Source organism: Brienomyrus brachyistius, unplaced genomic scaffold (genome assembly GCF_023856365.1).
Source record: "Brienomyrus brachyistius isolate T26 unplaced genomic scaffold, BBRACH_0.4 scaffold71, whole genome shotgun sequence".
NCBI lineage: Eukaryota > Metazoa > Chordata > Actinopteri > Osteoglossiformes > Mormyridae > Brienomyrus > Brienomyrus brachyistius.
Genome location: NW_026042346.1, coordinates 914,948 through 932,049, shown reverse-complemented (window position 1 = coordinate 932,049; position 17,102 = coordinate 914,948). Strand labels below are relative to the sequence as shown.

The following is a 17,102-nucleotide window of genomic DNA, read 5'->3' as shown; positions in this document are numbered from 1 at the left end:
CATTCCCCCTCCCATGAACAGTTAAGACTAGGGCCCCAGGATCAGGTGCTTGGGACAGTGTGTGTGGTGTGCGGTCAGCTGGGAATGTGCCCCCCCCCCCCCCCGCAGCCACCCCATCCTACCTGTCGGGCTTTCTCCCCCTCGCACCATGAACCTAGGTCCCGTTTCCTAGGTGACCGCTCCCATATGCGGATGCTCCACCCCCAGCCTCTCCATGTGCTGCCTGCTGCTGACCCTCCAAGTGCCAGTCAGCCGCTATCATGTGCAGCGCAGGCTCTCCCCCCTAATGTGTGTCGCTAAGCCGCCAGCAACTCCTCCTGAGGGCCTCCTGATCCGGGATCCCAAAACTGAGCCATCCATTGGCAGGGGGCGGACCTCGGCACGACTGCGGGAGACGGGGACACGAGTGGAGCCCCAGATGATTTGAGGTGTCCGTGACGAGCATAGACCGCGTACTGAGATTACCTCACCGCTCTGGGCCAAATAGCAGTGGGGGGCGCTGCGGACTGCTGGTTGGGAATCAGACCGCAGATGGCCGGGTAGGCGGGTTAGGGTTAGGGTCCCTACAGGAGATATGATACACAGGAGCAGTGACAGACAGACCGACTGACATGGACAGTGACACTGGCAAACACACAGATGCACACAGTGACAAACACACACAGTGACACTCGCAAACACACAGATGCACACAGTGATGCTAACAAACACACTGATACACACAGTGACAAACACACAGATGCACACAGTGACACTGACAAACACACTGATACACACAGTGACAAACACACTGATACACACAGTGACACTGACAAACACACTGATACACACAGTGACACTGACAAACACTGATACACACAGTGACACTGACAAACACACTGATACACACAGTGACACTGACAGACACACTGATACACACAGTGACAAACACACAGTGACAAACACACATAGTGACACTGACAAACACACAGATACACACAGTGACAAACACACACAGTGACACTGACAAACACACACAGTGACAAACACACACAGTGACACTGACAAACACACAGACGCACACAGTGATGCTGGCAAACAGACACAGTGACACTGACACACATACACACACATTCACAGACAGACATAAACAAACACCTGCGCAATTAGATTCCAACACTAAAACTCTAATATTTAATGTGATTAATGGTCCGTAACCCCCCAAGGAAACTGAAAAACAAACAGAATCTGATAGCAAAAGCAAATCTTTGGCACGTACTGTTTGTTTTTTCAGTTGATGGGGACGTCCCCACAAGGGGAGGCAATCACTGCTCAGTAGGGAGCTGTTTGCTGAAACGCTCTCATAAACAGATAAAAACAGGCACACACACACAAACACACACACCTGCTTACGTCAGGGTTGCTTAATGAAACACTGACCCTGGCTGACGATCACAGCACAGTGAGACCGTTTGTCTTTGGAAAAGTGCACCTCCCTTCCAACATGGCCACAGGAGCAGCTCAGCTAAAGGGTGTTTTTCAGTACCAAGAACACAAAGACCGTAATGCATCATGGGATTGTTCTCGTTTGGACGAAGATGCAATCGATGTATCCTTGATATTCGGGGAGGGGCAAGAACGACATGCAGGGATTTTTACCGCCCTCTGTAGTTATATTCTTAAGTATATGTGGCTGGTCTTTGGCAATGGAAGATGACGTAAACCGGGTAGATGAGAACACCAGTACGGTGAAGTACGCATATTGAGCAACACCCAAAGTGACTTTGCTCATCCTAACTCCGCCTTTACCTGCTGTGGCCTTGTAGGGCGGGTAGTAGGATCGAAGGATTTGCCCATTGTAGTTATTTGAGATGTATGTCCCTGGTTTGGGGGGGGGGGCGTGGCTAAGACCGTTTTAAAACAAATCTGCGTTTGTTAAACAATAATCTAACTTAAGCTTTGGAGATGCGGACGCTGACTCCTGTCCTGCGCACGCATGCACTCGCACACGCGCGATACGGCGGGAGGGCGGGCCTCCACTGACAATGGAGAGGTGTGCGGTGAATTATTCATCGCCGGTTCTCTCATTAATCATTTACATTCAGCGGAGGTGTTTTTTGTGTCGGAGAGAATGCCGGCGGTCCATGTGACCTTTTGCGGCTGTCTGCGAGCAGGTGTCTGCGCGTAATCTCGGAGCCCCGGCGCTCAGTGCCGGATCCAGCCCTGCCAAATTAACACCCAGCCGCACTCCTCCCCACGCGGGGGAAGTAATGATTTTCTTAACCTTTCGGAGGCTTATTAAGGCGCCTGTCAGAATGTTTAAATGCTTATGCTAATCAGGGCCTGGGCGACCGAGGAAGAGGACGACGACGAAGAGGAGGGCTGGCAGTTGGCGCCTTGGGGCTAACACTGGTCGCGGTGGGAGTTGGGAACGCATCTCCGGTGGGGGGGGGGGGGGGGGGGGGGGAGTCCGGTGTGGGGTGGCCCACGCTACTGTCTCATCCTCTAAATGCAGCTGAATTGTTACAATTATTACACACATACATTACTGGCTGTACTCATTTGCCTTCATATGTAACGTCAGTGTGTCAGCTGATCTGTTGTCTAGCAGCCTGGGTGGGACCACACCTGGTCCACTGTTCCGCTCTCGAACCTGTGGATCCTGTCAGATGGCATAGATACCCATGGGTCGCATGCAAAAACTGCAATTAATCTACGTCCCATCAGGCTCTGGGGAGGGTCTTCTGATCGTTGGGGTCTCCCCGCATCCTTGTGCAGACCTTTATCCATAGGTCTGCATTTTACAGTTTAGACAAGTCAAGCTGACTCAAGATGTTGCTGCCTGATTAAGATTGTGACTGTGCTGGTTTGCTTTTGGCCCGTAAATGAGGCCATAGGCACATGGGTAGGCTCTGGTCTCCACACTGCCACTCAGGCCTCTGCTGTTAGGTATTATGCAATGTATGCTGGGAAATCTGGGCAAGGCATGCTGGGTATGCTGAGGTATGCTGGAGGAGTTAGTCATTCTAGTACTTCCATTTTCCATTTTTCTCCCCCCCACATTGCAGGGTCCTTCCTGTTGGGACGATGTTCTCCTCCCGAACAGAATACACGGTGTATGCCAGTCCCAGGACTGTGATGGCCGAATGGCGGTAAGAGCCCCCCCCCCCCAAAATATTCCCCGATTTCCCATTTCCTGTCAAATCCTCAGGTGTCCAGAAAGCTTGTCCATAAGGTTTCCACAGCTCTTCACGCCAACCTCTTATTAAATCATGTCAGTGGTATATATATATAGGGGCGGGGCCAGCTGAAAGCTGATTGGCCCCCAGAGTATCCCTTCGCCTGTCAATCACCAGTTCAGAACATATAATTGGCTAATAATAAGGTTGGCCACTCTGTATAAATTATAGCCCCTGTTATGCCCCTCACCAAAAAAAACATCACCCCTGAATTGAGTGGCCGAAGTAGGCCTTTAACAGCAAGCGTAATGGATGAAGTTTCTCTGAGGTACCAGTAGACACGTGGGCTCCTGGCCCTGCCCTAACTTTAGTGCTGCCCCTGCAGGAGTTCTACCTGAAGTGTGCCATGCACCCCACTGCTGCTGATGACACGTCTGTGGCACTGGACCTCATTACACCCAACGTCAGGGGTATCCCCTGCATCGCCTGCACCGACATCTTGTGAGTCCCCCCCCTCCCCCACTGTAGACGAGGAGTGGATAGACTTATCCGGAAAGGGCCGCTGTGTATGTGGTTTTTCGCTGCAGGCTAATTACTAATTAGAGGACCGATTAGCTGTACACCTGGGTTTGAACAGCTAACCTAAAGATCATCCCAAAAACCTGCACACTAGCCTTTAGGAGTCCGCTAAGATTGGCCACCCCTGCTGTAGACAGTCTCATGACGGGTCTCAAGGAGGAGAGTATGTGGAGGCAGGAGCTCTGAGGAGGAGGAGGTTCTGCTGTGGTCTCCTTGTGTACAGTATTTACCGAAAGGTCGTGGAGGGCGGAGCTGCAATCAAGGGAAAACAATGGAGCCAAATCAGTAAGCGGCACACTGAAATCGGGCTTGAAGCATGCAGAGAAGAAAGCGAAGTGATCTCGGCAGTAGGTTTGTGGCAGCTCTGACAGGTCCCCCGCACTAATTCCACTAAAGCTGCTTGGTTTCTCTGCCAGGGTGGGCGAGGCGGACAGGGGAGGGGGGGGGGCGGGCATCTCTGTGAGAATCCTGGGTCAAACGTCACTCAAGGCTCAAAGGCTAGTAGTGATAATGAGCTCTATTGAGCAGCACCAGGTCCAGCCAACATGCATTGGAGGTGTACTGGGAGGTCGTACTGGGAGGTGTAGTGGGAGGTCATCCTGGGAGGTCGTCCCGGGAGGTCGTACTGGGAGGTATACTGAGAGGTCCTACTGAGAGGTCGTACTGGGAGGTCGTACTGGGAGGTCGTACTGGGAGGTCGTACTGGGAGGTCGTACTGGGAGGAAGTACTGGGAGGTATACTGAGAGGTTGTACTGGGAGGTCGTACTGGGAGGTTGTACTGGGAAGTGTACTGGGAGGTTGTGCTGGGAGCATCGTACAGTCATTTAGGATGGGAGGGTAAGGAGGGACTTTGGGGGGAGACCAAGATGGCCTTGTCAGCTAAGGTCAATAAAGCCCTCCAACTTAGGGTTACCATATTTGGTGAGACGAAAAAGAGGATGTGTCCAAGGATCAGAATATTAATGAGTTTTCACGGGTAGTGATTCTCACATGAATATTAATGAGTTTTCCCTAACCATGCGCATGCCATTTCAGTTAAATGTTACTTTACAGTCTACACACAATTGACATAATATATGTGTATCCAAGTCTTTTTCAACAAAAGTTACAAAATGCTAACCTAAAGTTTGTTAAACTTCAAGCAAATCACAAGATTCAAAATTCACATGAAAACAGAAATTAAGTCTCAAAGTGCCGCTGGTTTCTAGAAGTTGCCGTCACTTGTGAGCAGTGTGACATGTAGGGATGTGGATATCGTTTAATCTTTAAAGTAAACGTGTGCACGGGCCTTGCAGACGCTGTGTGGTGATCCCGAGCGGCCGCTGTATGTTGAAGGAAGGTGCCTCCACTGTAACTTGCAACACTCGGTCATACGGGTTGCAGCAGTAAACCCGATACAAACCGTCGATTTTTGAAAAACCACCCAGAAACCCAGAGAGAGGCCCAAAAAGAGGACATGTCCGGACGTATGGTAACCCTGCGCCCACCCTACTGCCACCCCCACCCCCTCATGTCCGCCATATCCAAACAAAGACATCATTGCAGGCATTGGCACTCCGAGACTCTGAAGCATCGCAGTGGGATTTTCTACATCCAGCCTGCCATACTGCTGTGAGGGAGACAGTGACTTTGTGGGTTTCAGTGGAAGCTCCGCCCATCAGTGCCGTTAGCACTGTTAGCTCTGAGAACCACTGCGTCGCTCATTGATGATGTCAGATCAGGCACTCAGGCCTATAGGTTGGGAGATCCCGGTCTAGGCTGTGGGCGTTCCGTCTCTCACCTCCTTGCCCCCCCCCTTCGTCTCCTCTCGGCTTGTGAACCCCGCTGGGCGGATTCCGGGTGTCACCGTGATGCTGATGGTATTTTTCGTGTTGTGCCCCGTCCTGTCCAGGAGCCCAGTGCTGGTGTCACCATGTCCTGACCGCCATGTCATCTGTCTGGACTGCTTCCACATCTACTGCGTCACTCGGCTCAACGAGAGGCAGTTTGTGCACCACCCTGAGGTCGGATATTCCCTGCCCTGCCCGGGTCAGTGCCATCCCACCCCTGATTGTTTGTAACTGTCCTCACACTGGGAGCCTCATTCATATTTATTTGTGTGTGAGTGTGTGTACGTAAGAGACATAGAGAAAGAGAGGGGGGGGAGGGAGGGGGAATGTGCATGTGTACAGCACTCCTGCCTGTAAAATGCCCCCCCTCGAGTGGGGCTCAGTAACCGTGCATTCCGAGGCCGCAGGCAGCGGTGATGGATGGTGCAGGGGCCACTGCAGCAGCGAGGGCCCGATGGTATCGGGACGCCCTCCTCAGAGACACGCTCTCGCTGCCCCCCCTACCAGCCTACTCCATCTGTAACTGCCAGGACGTAATGGGCCGGTGGGTGGGGGCCAGTCCCCGTCTCCCAGCCTCACGCTCCAATCTGCACTCCCTCCTTGTCTCTCAAGGTTGTGGGGGGTCGGGTTGGGGAGGGCAGTAAACAGTTTTATGTTACGCACAAGCACTCACTTCCTTAGCCAGGCACACCAAAATGCTGCCGCTCACTACACATTCATTTTTTTTCTGCGAAAAGCACATATATCAACAAATGCATGCATGCAGATCTGCATGCAGACACATTCTCTATAACTCACCACATTTCTTTACCTATTCTGTCATTTGTACTCATAATTAATAATCCCGGAAGCTTTGGGCACGAGGCAGAGAACAACCCAGGATGGGGGACCAGCCCATCTCAGAGCACACTCACACACCAGTCACTCACACATGCACTCCTACGGGCAATTTAGTAACTCCAATTAGCCTCAGCATGTCTTTGGACTGTGGAGGGAAACCGGATGTCTGTGAATGCAATCATAAAACTAAAAATGGCAAAAGTCTTGAATTTTGCTTCGTTAGGACTGGTTTACGGATAAGGTTGTCGGTGTTGAGATTAGGGTTTTTCTTGTAGAAAAAAATAGACGGTTCCCACAGAGATATGGATACAAACATGTATGTGCGTGTGGGTGTATCAGCCTCTCGTGCGCCAGGACAATCCATCACGGCTCGCGTGGCTGAGGACGGACAGTCGCTCAGAAAAGGTCAGACCCTGGCGTTAAATGGCACTGCCACTTTTAAATAACTTTAACGGCCTCGCTTGAACGTGCCTGTCTGCCGGAGGGGGTGATGGAAGCAGGAGGACGAGGGTGCTCTAAATAACGGACGGCAGCCACTGGCAGAGCCGTGGTTGTGGGCCCCCTTGTGCTACTGCACGCTACTGCACGCTGACTCTACAGTCAACTCCTAGATGCTTTCTTTTTGGTCCACAGTTTTGGGTTCACAAAAAAAAAAAAATCACCGGCATTCGTACATTTAGGAATTGTGTTTGAGGGAGTTTTGTGGTTATTCGTATTGTTATTGCACCTTTGTTCTCATAGGAGGCGCCGCAGGGTCATTGTCCTGAAAGGACTTCATCTTTGTTTCTTTGTGAAAGAAAACCTGAACAAACGGGATTAGGGTTTTGCGAGTATGACCACAGCCTGTGTTTTTTCCTGGGAAGAGCAAAGCTGAATCTCACTTCTTTGCCGGAGTAAAGACTCAGAAAGACTGGGAATGTGGGGCAGCTGGTTTTGGGCACCTCCTCCCACTGAGGCTGAGAGGGCTGATGGAGTAATGATAGGTGTGTTTTGTATTCCTGCAAATAGGCACAGGACACACCCACCCCCCTGAATTGCACGACATTTGGTACAACCCATGAATACTGCAAATATTTTGGTTTGCAAAGAATAAAGTGGATTGTGGCCGTGACCGACGGAGAATTAATCCCAGCGGAGTGTCTCTGGGATGAACTAGAAGGGCATTTGGGCCAAGGCGAAGATGGCTACCTTCCGGGTAATAGCTTAAGACAAACTCACCAACTCTGTAAGAGCCATTAGCGGATAATCACAATGAACTGAAACGATGCATGACTCCAAAGTCAAGGAGACTATTATCTTTTTTTTCATAACGATGTGATTTTTGGTAAAAGTGTAAACAAGGGGGAGCTACAATTTGGGGGGAGGGGGGTGGGGGGGGGGTTACCCGTGTTGGTCTGGCTGTCTGACGGGGGGGGGGGTCAGACCTTCAGGTGTTATGGTTGGAGGCAGAGTGTGAGAGTGGGTACCCATTGGCTGAGTCTTCTGGAACTCCAGCTGACTATAAATTGAATCGTGACTGGTGGACATTCTGAAAAACCGTCAGGAAAAATGGACAAGTTCGGCTATAAAAAGCCACAATCGAACGGGAATGTCCCCACCTTTCCCATGCCTGCGCCCGTGTATGACGGGTGGGGGGGGGGAGCTTTGTGGGTGCCGATTGGATGGAAAGCATGATTTCAGAGAGAGAGAGAAGGCAGAGACGAGCAGTGGAGGGGGGTGAGCTGATTGGTGCGTGTGATCTCACCCTGCCTGTGAAGCGCTTGGCAGACTGATGCAAGTTATTGTCTTTGCACAATCAGGAAGGAAAAAACCCTTTAATAGAATAATGGAGACAGGATTGTCTTTGTGAGGCTGATCAACAAAGGATCCCTTTGTCGTGTCAGTCCAGAAAGCGTGGGTTTTTTTTTTGTATTGCAAGGCATTGAAAGTAATAATCATTGCTACAGTCACTGGAAGCTGTCAGGTATGTATTTTGAAGATACTTCAAGCTCATTTAAACCCATGGGGGAGAGTGCTTTAAGTAAAAAGCGTTATGTTGCTGTTAGCAGTATTTGTGCCAGCCACCCCCAACCCACTTACTGCCCACCCTCATATGGAATAGCCATCGCACACGTGTATCCCAGGTGAGCACTCCTGATTGGCCCTCCCAATCACCTCAACCATTCCCACGTAGATGGAGGAGTTGATATCTGTGAAGCTTCTCTGCCCACAGATCAGAGAATCCAGATCATGTCCTCGTACCACCTTTTGTGAGCTGTGCCCCCTCCACCACCTGAGACTCTTCAAAGCTGAGATTCCCGGCCCGAGATCACGCTTTTTCTCTTCTTATGCATCGGCAGATAAAACGGCGATATTTCGAGAGAACAGGCAGATCCTGAATAATACAATAAAATAACACATACGACCCCGTCATGCCTGACTGATGGATGAAAGGGGACATCTGTGTCAGAGATGAAGCATCTGCGGGGTGTAATCAGTGCCGTGCTGGGCTAGAATCCGCCTTTACTGGAACTGCAAGGCCCATGTACTGGAAAGCGGTTCTGAGTCGGATCACGCCCAGGTGCTCCCAGTCCAGGTGGCCATGGGTGGCCTCGCCTGTCTCGCTGGCCCGGAAACCCAATCGGGCCGGTAATGAACCTGTTTCCTTGCCGGTGCCGGGAGAGGCGGGCCCATTAATCCTCATCAACAGCCCTGTCACTTGCAGGACAGGGCCGCGCGCTCCTTAATCAACGAGATAATTAGCAGATAATTAGCAGGTTGGAAATTTGGATTAAAAAAAAAAGAAACGATTTAACTTGTGCCATCTGAGGCAGGTTGATGTGTGGCCTACCTGATGGTGTGATGCGATGGTGGAAGCATGTCGAGGGAATCTCCGCGTGTAATTGGGGTCTCGCAGTGTGTCTGTGTTACGGGCCTCCCTGCATCCTCCCCATCTCTCTTACCCCTGCCCCCCCCATCCTCTCTCCTCACCAGTGATGGAAAAAGACACAGCAGAGGATGGAGAGTCAGGATCACTGGCCACTCCTCTGGATTAGCCACTCTGAGTCCTGGGGGGGGACGAGAGCGCCCCTTTGCACCTCCCGAGTTTGTGCTCAGCCCCCGAAAGCAGGTGGAGCCGACGGTGAGAACAACCATCGCGTTAATGGAGTGAGAAAGAGCCTTTTGTGCAGGAAAAGGTATCGGGGGAGTTGGGGGGGGGGTGGCACAATCTCATTCCCTGACCCTCGCCACCACCACACCCCCCACCCTCTGCCTATGGCCTCCACCCAGCCCCACGTCCAGCCCATCTGCCCTTTCCTTGCTACGAGGGCGTTAAAAATGAGACTCGGATGTCTTCAATCCCCGTTTATCAGACCTGGGACGCCCGAGGCGAGCGCGGGGGGGTGAAATATGGCTCGTATTTATATCTAGGGGACGCCAACCAGGTTTTTATATGAGTATTGATTCAGTGGCTCCTCTCTTCATGAAAAAGGTGCTTTTTTGTTATCTATTTCAGCTAGTTATTAAAGTGGAAATTGAGTTATAATTCTGATGGATTTTTCTCAGCATGTTTTGGTCAGTTGTTCTGTTTCCCTCTTTGGTTTGACCCGCTTTCATCCTCTTCTCTTCCTCACCGGGCTTGGTGGTGGTGGTGGTGGTGGTGGTGGTGGGGGGGTGTTAGTCTTCATCATCTAATTCTGGCACTCATTAAAGTAATTTTCTCAATCATTTGATTACCAGGATCCGGGTGACTAACTAAATGTATTACTTTCTTTTTTGAATAAACAAAAAATAATTACTGCTTTTCTCCTGGCTAGAGGTCAGAAAAACTGTTTTACATTGAAGTAACTGTACTGGAGTCAAATATGTACAAAAAATGGAACCACATCCAGGAGTGAGTTCGCTGTTACTGGGGTCCCACTGAAAAAGTCACTTGAGGGACACTGCTACACCACTGTAGTGACTGTTCATGACCAACAGGGGGCCCCATGCAAATGTCTGGTTTGAGTGGTGGTAAATACCACTGCTGGGCACAGCAGGGTATGGGGCATTTGGGACAACGCTGATCGCCCCCCCCCCATTCTTTCCGCGTATTGAACTGGCATTTTTTCCCCCCCAAATGCTAAGTCGAGCTCAGCGTAAGAGGATTTAGCACAACAATAGAAGTGTGTGTGTGGGGGGGGAGTTAAATATAGAAGCCTTCAGATGTGACCGGGAGGTAATAGAGCTCGGCGCTGTTCCATCGCGGGTGGGGGGACCTCCTCGCACCGCGGGAAAACAGGAACGGAGGGATGCAGTCAAACCAGAGACAAAGGGGTGCGTGAAGCAACGGGAGATGTTTTTTACTGTATTAACGAAGCACACTGCACCCCAGAGCTGCTCTGGTGAAGACAGGGGAGACGTCATATCTGATTTCATCACCCCCCAGGCCAAGAAGGGCCGATCCTACCCACTTGAAAATAACAGAAGAAGTATCTGACTAGCTTTTATCAGCCATGGAGATGCTTTGGGGCTTCGGGGCCCCTGGCCCCCTCTTCCAACCCCCTCGGATTCCAACTAATAACAGGTAGAATTCCTGTCCAGCTGGGGGCAGCATTTCTGCTGATTTTGACTATTCGCTTTTTAACATTCTAGCTGTAAGCTATTTTCCGCCCTCTGATGAAGGACCTGCATGGCGCACCACCCATTTCCATTTCTTTTCAGAAGCCTGTGCCTTTCCGGTGTCTGGAACCTTCCCGTGTTCCTCCTTCCCAAAGTAGCCCCTTTGATAGGCAGACCTTCTAAAAAATGCAAACTTGGGAGTTGCCAGACTCCCCGGGTGCCCGCTGTTCTTAAACCGAAACGTTCCCGAAAAGGCACCCTGCAGCACCTTTAAGTGAGGTTCCTACCCGGAATTATTCAGATCAAATAATGCACCCCTGAAAATGAGTGAAATTCTACATGGCTTTGGGTAAAAGCCTCAGATAAGCAGCACGGTAATATGTTCCTCTCTCAGAGGGCCGCGCTCTGGGGCTCAGCACTCGCGGTTTGTAAACAGACACATGTGTGGCCTCCATCTCTGGGGTGAGAGAGCAGAGGTTTCTCGGGGGAGCGAAATGTTTCTGAAACGAGCCCGCTCACGGGAGTAATGCTCAGTAAAGCGCTTTGCCATCAGGAGCAGCGATAAGGTGCACTTTGCAGCGTGGCTTTTAAGTCCCCGAGCCTTTGAAGTGAGGCAATTGGTTTTCACTTCTTGTATCGCCATGGAAACTCTCGGATTCCATCCATGAAGTGTTCTGCAAGTGGCTGAGGGTTACCGTGTTGGTCGGCTGTCTGACGGGGTGCCCTGCCTCTGTGGAGCTCCAACAAAAATGCGTCTCCGGACAGCTCAGGAGCGACGTGACGTGCCGGCCGTCTCGATAAGGTGTTGACCGTACCTCCCAGCTGCCGGAGGCGTTTGATTGGATAGCGCCTCGTGCCCGTCCTGTCGCCCGCCTGTCTCTGTATGCACACATCTTCAAAGGGCTTTTCTGCAGCGTGGTTTCTGGAGAACAGCATGTGAGATGTCAGCTCGATGAAGGCCTGCTTTTTTTTTAGCCTGTTGTGTCTCTTTGTGTGGCAGGAGCAGTGTAGGCTGAGTGATTTTTTTTTTCCCCCACGTACAGGGATTTTAAATATATAAACTATGGTACTAAGAGCTTTAGCTGACAGGTGATATGCTTGCTTTAAGGTTAAAAGGAAAGGTAAAGCTTACAAATGGAACTTATTTGCCAAAATCATGACCTTGTCCAGAATTGCTTCTGCTTTGGAAGTGGAGAATTCACACAGGCGATGTTTATATATTTATTTACATGCTGCATATTTTAATATATTTCATGCAGTGTGCGTCTGTACATCTACATTTCTTGTTGGATTAAAAAAAAAAAACATCCATCCATCCATCCATCCATCATCCGGCCGCTAATCCCTGTCAGGCTGGTGGGTAAAAGAAAAGCAGTGGATTTTATTACTGGCGATGATTTTAGGGTGACGAAACGTGGCGGACACTTAATTACGCGGATTTGGGGTTTCGTCCCTCGGTGTGACAGGATGACTGATGCGGATCCAGTTTGCCCCTGAAATTCTCTGCATTTTCCCGGGTTCCATTCCCTCGTCTGGTGGGTGGGCGGGGTGGGTGGGGGATGTGGGTGAAGCAGCCCCGAGGCGCCGTCCTGGTCCCCGGTGTCTCGAAGACGCTGGCGGATGGTGTAATTAAACGGGCCATTAGACCTGTTCACACCACTGCCAGTAGCAGCAGGTTCCTGATAAGTTTATAAAGTAGCAGAAACAGTTTCTTTTTTTAAAATCTCTGCCATTAAGAGCCAGCATAGCTGTGGGGGTCTTCCCCCACCCCGCCCTCCAGCCCAATTCACCCAGGGAGCTCCACACATCAGGCTAATGTCTCTGAAACTCAGCCCTGCTGACACACTCCCTCCTGACGGGTATATTTATCAGAAGGCTTGAATGTTACATCTTTCCTCCCCAGCATGTATTTGTGTTATTGTCCCCATGTCCCTCCTTTTGGTGTTTATGGGGCAGGGGGGGCTGTTTTGGTTGGACGGTGAAAGCTTTTCCCACTTGTAGCCAATATCGAATCCCGTAGCCCCGTTGTGCCTCACTGTCTGCCTCAGATTACTTTGCTTTTGTGCCGTCTGGGCGCAAACTATATGGATAAATGTATCGGGACACCAGCCTGTCCGACATCTCACTCTGAATCAAAGGGTATTATATGAAGTGGGTAACCCTTAGTTGTTATAATAGCCTGTACTCTTCTGTGAAGGCTTTCCATTAGATGCTGGAATTTTGCTGATGGGGTTTGCAGCCATTCAGGTTGGGTATCGATGTTGGGCGATCAGCTGCCTTCCTGTGAGCTTGTGCCTCTTTGCAGCTGAACGTTTCTACTTCACATCACTTCACTTGTGGTTGACTGGGGCAGCTCTAGCAGCACAGAAATGTGGAGACAAATCAGTTTGTCTGAAAGGTGTTCAGTGATGTCCAGTGATGGTGCTGGGTGGACTAAGCTCTTCTGTTTGGCCACCCATTCTGCTGCCATTTTTTGATGCTGAAGATTGCACGGCTGTCTGCTTAATTACACACCTGTATGTCAGCAGCGGCTGTTGTTTGTGTGGCCAATTCCAGTAATTTTACAGGAGTCCCAGTACTTTTGTCCCTACAGTGTATTTAATGAAAACGACTCATGCAGCTTACGCACCCGTCCATCAGTAGAGCCGGAAGTCCGCCAGGGCACTGCGACGCCATCCTCGGGATCACCGCCATCCCGGAAGCATGTGCTTAACAGGCAGGCAGGAGTCTCACCCACTTCAGCCATGACATCTCCATGCTGGATGCTGGACTACTGGATAGGAGGGATTATTTAACGGCAAATGGACTGATGAAAATGTAGGACTGCAGTGATGTATTTCATGTTCTGTTTACGCATCTAATTAATGATATCAGTGGAGAAAATTCTTGATCCCGCAGTCGTTTGGGCAGATAAACGCAAGCGGTCGGAGATATCGATTGTCTACGTAAATAATTTTAATGAAAGCCATTGATTTTGATTGTGCTTTCAAATGCAAATTCAAATTTTCATTCTCTCATAACCCGCAATCAGATGCTGATTAGGAAATGAGATTATGCGTGCGAAATCGATTGCGTATCTTTTAAATTCGCCTTGTCAGAAACGTGGGGTGGGAGGGGCGATGTGTTGTCGTTTATCAGCTTTGCTGTACAGTTGGTCTCCATTAGTCTTATAATTGGGGGCAAGCAGCCACTGAATCACGAGGAAACATCAAAGGCGAGACCATGAAAGTCAGTCTGAGATGAGGGCCATCAAAGCTCTCAGATGCAGTGCCACTGAAGTCTGATGCGGATGGGGGGGCATCAAAGTCCTTCAGAAAAGGGGCTATCAAACAGCATCGGGGCTGGTGAGTGAACGGGACAGCCCGTTATCAGGGATGCCATCATGACGGGCCGAGAGCATGTGGCCTGTAGGGGGTCAGTGACCCGCTGAAGCCCCCTCTTGTCTCAGAAGCCATCGGAGGGGAGGTCTCCATTCAGCGGGATGTTCAACGTAGGCAGTAATGTGGAAAGTGATGGCCGGGGGGGGGGGGGGGGGGCTGCGGGGGGTGGCAGGCAGACCACAGGAAAGAGAGTCCTTCCGCTTTGTGGGAAAAGCCTCGGCAGATTTGCTCTGGAATGGACTCAGCCTATCCTCTCTGTGTCCGCGCTGTGTGAAAAGAAAGCAATTCCATTCGCTGCCCCGTGGACCTGACTTCCGAGGAGCAATATCCAAGATATGGCCAGAGAATGGAATGAGAATAGACAGGTGCGTCTGGGTACCTTTAGGGGGCGTCTCTGCAGGGCTGTGATTTTTCAGGCCACTTTGATGCTTTTTTCGTCTCGCGAAATTCTTGTCGTTCAGGCTGCCACTCACATTCCGTCATCCTCCCGTGTTTAGCCACATGTTCCCTGAACGTCTAACGCGATGTCGTTTGCTGACGAAGGACCCTGATAAATCGGCCGCAGGCATCCTCATCGTCGCCAACCGCGCCGGATTGTAATTAATCGCCCGAAAATCTGCTAAATGGTGCTTTAACGATCTGCCAGCATTGTTCATTATCCTGTTTGTGCATGCGTGCGTCCGCCCTGAAATATGTATACAGCATTAGAGGAACAATGACATGACAGAAGATTAAGCCCTTGATCAAAGTCAGAGACGTAATGGTTTCAGTGACGGTCCACCCCTCTGTGAGAAAAGGGACACATTGGGAAATGACCATTTTCTTCGTACTTAACAGATAAATAATGACAGTTGGACCGATGATTACATGCCCACATCAGGTTGGCCGCCTCCCCCTGCTGGCCACACCCTTCATGGTCTCACCTGCTAGCTCTTGCAGACATTAGCCACTTGGCACCCACCATTCCCAGAATGCAAATGGAGCCCTTAAACAGGGCCTCTTGATTGAGTTATAAGGCTGGCGGATCAGGGATCTTGAGGGAGGGGAGGTCGTGGGGCCACAGAATCTGAATGATCAAATGCAAAGCACCCCACATGCCAGCAGATGTGGTAACGTAATATGAGTTTTTTTTCATCTGACTCTCCTGCCTGGTATGCATCAGGCCCCACCCCCTTTTCTCATAGCCTCCCTGTTAGATCATTTACAGAACCCAGGTTCAGATGAAGGTCAATGAGTCAGTTGAGGGCATAGATGGGTCTTGTGGGGTCCCTGGCCTCCCACCTGTCAATCAGTCTCTATCTTTCCCTCCGCCATCCTCACCCATCTGTCTGCCTGTCTCTCTGTCCTCTGTGCCACCGAGCCTGTCTGTCTTCCTGTTCTTCTGTGTCCTCCGTATCACTCTTCCCATCTGCTTCTCCATCTTTATCTCCATCTTCCTTTGTTTCTCTGTCTTTCATGTCTGCTTCTCCATCTGTCTGTCCCTCTGTCTCTCTCTCCACCTGTTGGCTTCCCCATCACCATGTCTCTGTGTCCGGCTCTCCGTCAGCCTGCCGTTCTCACTCTCTCCACCCATTCCTCTTCCCGTGTTCATCCTTATGCTCCTGCTCTTTTTCTCCATGCAAGCCACCCCCCACCCCCCCCACTTGGACCGTCAACACGTCGCCATGGCAACGCTACGTCTATGCCGCGCCCCCACTATATCTCTAATTACATTTAGACAAAAGTGAGATGTCTTCCGCCTAAGATGTCCCAGCCTGTCTGTCTGATTAACATTCGTCAGAGCATTTGCATGATAAAAGTGAAGCTTCAGAGGGGCCCCGGAGAGATTACTGCATTAGCATTCTCCATCCCTAGGGCGGCGCCACTTCCGAATGCCTCACTGCGGTGCTGGTGCTCGGCTGCTCTTCAGACCTGCAGAATGTAGCGTCCTTCCACTCTGGTCTTGCTCATACTGGTCCAGAAAAGTGCCAAATTCTGCATCAGCAGAGAGTCGGGGTGAGGGGACTCTCAGCTTGGAAGGGACACAAGGTTTTTTGCTGTAAAATTCAAGACCTTTTCTTGGTCCTCACACCGACATGTTTGTTAGTTCCAACTCCAAAAACATCATTGGGTGGTACAGCCCTGAATTCAGTTTCCCAAACGAGCTAATCCCATTCAGGGGGTGTTTAAGGTGCTTTGTTATGATGCATAATGGCTGCCCCCATCGGCTCTGCGGCCCCCCACGCCCCCCTTGTGTGTGTCGGTGCCCGCGGCCCGTGATGTGGGTTTGTGGCCCTCTGCTATTGGAGCATCCTCCCATCCGCGCTACTCGTCGTTGCTGCTTCCTGGAGTGCTTCGAGCTAAACACTGCGCACCGGGGGGGTAGATCACATGCAAGTTCCCCCGGGGTGTAGATCCAGCAACCCCAAGCCCGCACCCTATCCCGGGTTTCGACATCTGGGCATACCTATCTGGGGGGGGGGGGGAGCTTACGCAGGTGGTGTTTTCAATGGCCCATTAACTTCACCATGGAACGGGTGGACAGAGGCCGCGCCCTGAGCTCTGTCGTGTTTCCCAGGTCCCTTTCCCTGCAGGTGACATGTCCTTTTCCGTCCCTGTCAGTCCGCCATGGTGTGATAGTGCTTCCCCAGCACAAGGCTGACAGGACCTTGGGGGTCTGCAGTTGCATCCTGGCTATTCTGGGCTGATCGTTTCATTAACCCACCACTTATTTCCTGTTTTCTGTGCCAGAAAA

The 17,102-nt window shown here is 50.9% G+C and overlaps 1 protein-coding gene and 1 long non-coding RNA gene across 4 annotated transcripts in view; both read left to right on the top strand.

Annotated features, from left to right (window-relative positions):
* The window catches only part of prkn (parkin RBR E3 ubiquitin protein ligase), a 47,973-nt gene that overhangs the window by 21,376 nt on the left and 9,495 nt on the right, over positions 1-17,102 (top strand). For all 3 annotated transcript variants that reach the window (XM_049002721.1, XM_049002722.1, XM_049002720.1), the window contains exons 5-7: positions 3,048-3,131; positions 3,544-3,659; positions 5,630-5,766. In XM_049002721.1, the coding sequence (XP_048858678.1) occupies positions 3,048-3,131; positions 3,544-3,659; positions 5,630-5,766 (337 nt within the window). The remainder of the gene's footprint in view (positions 1-3,047; positions 3,132-3,543; positions 3,660-5,629; positions 5,767-17,102) is intronic.
* Positions 4,187-5,623, top strand: LOC125726392 (uncharacterized). Its single transcript, XR_007388170.1, has 3 exons — positions 4,187-4,318; positions 4,357-4,381; positions 4,498-5,623. It is a non-coding gene; the product is annotated as an uncharacterized LOC125726392 (long non-coding RNA).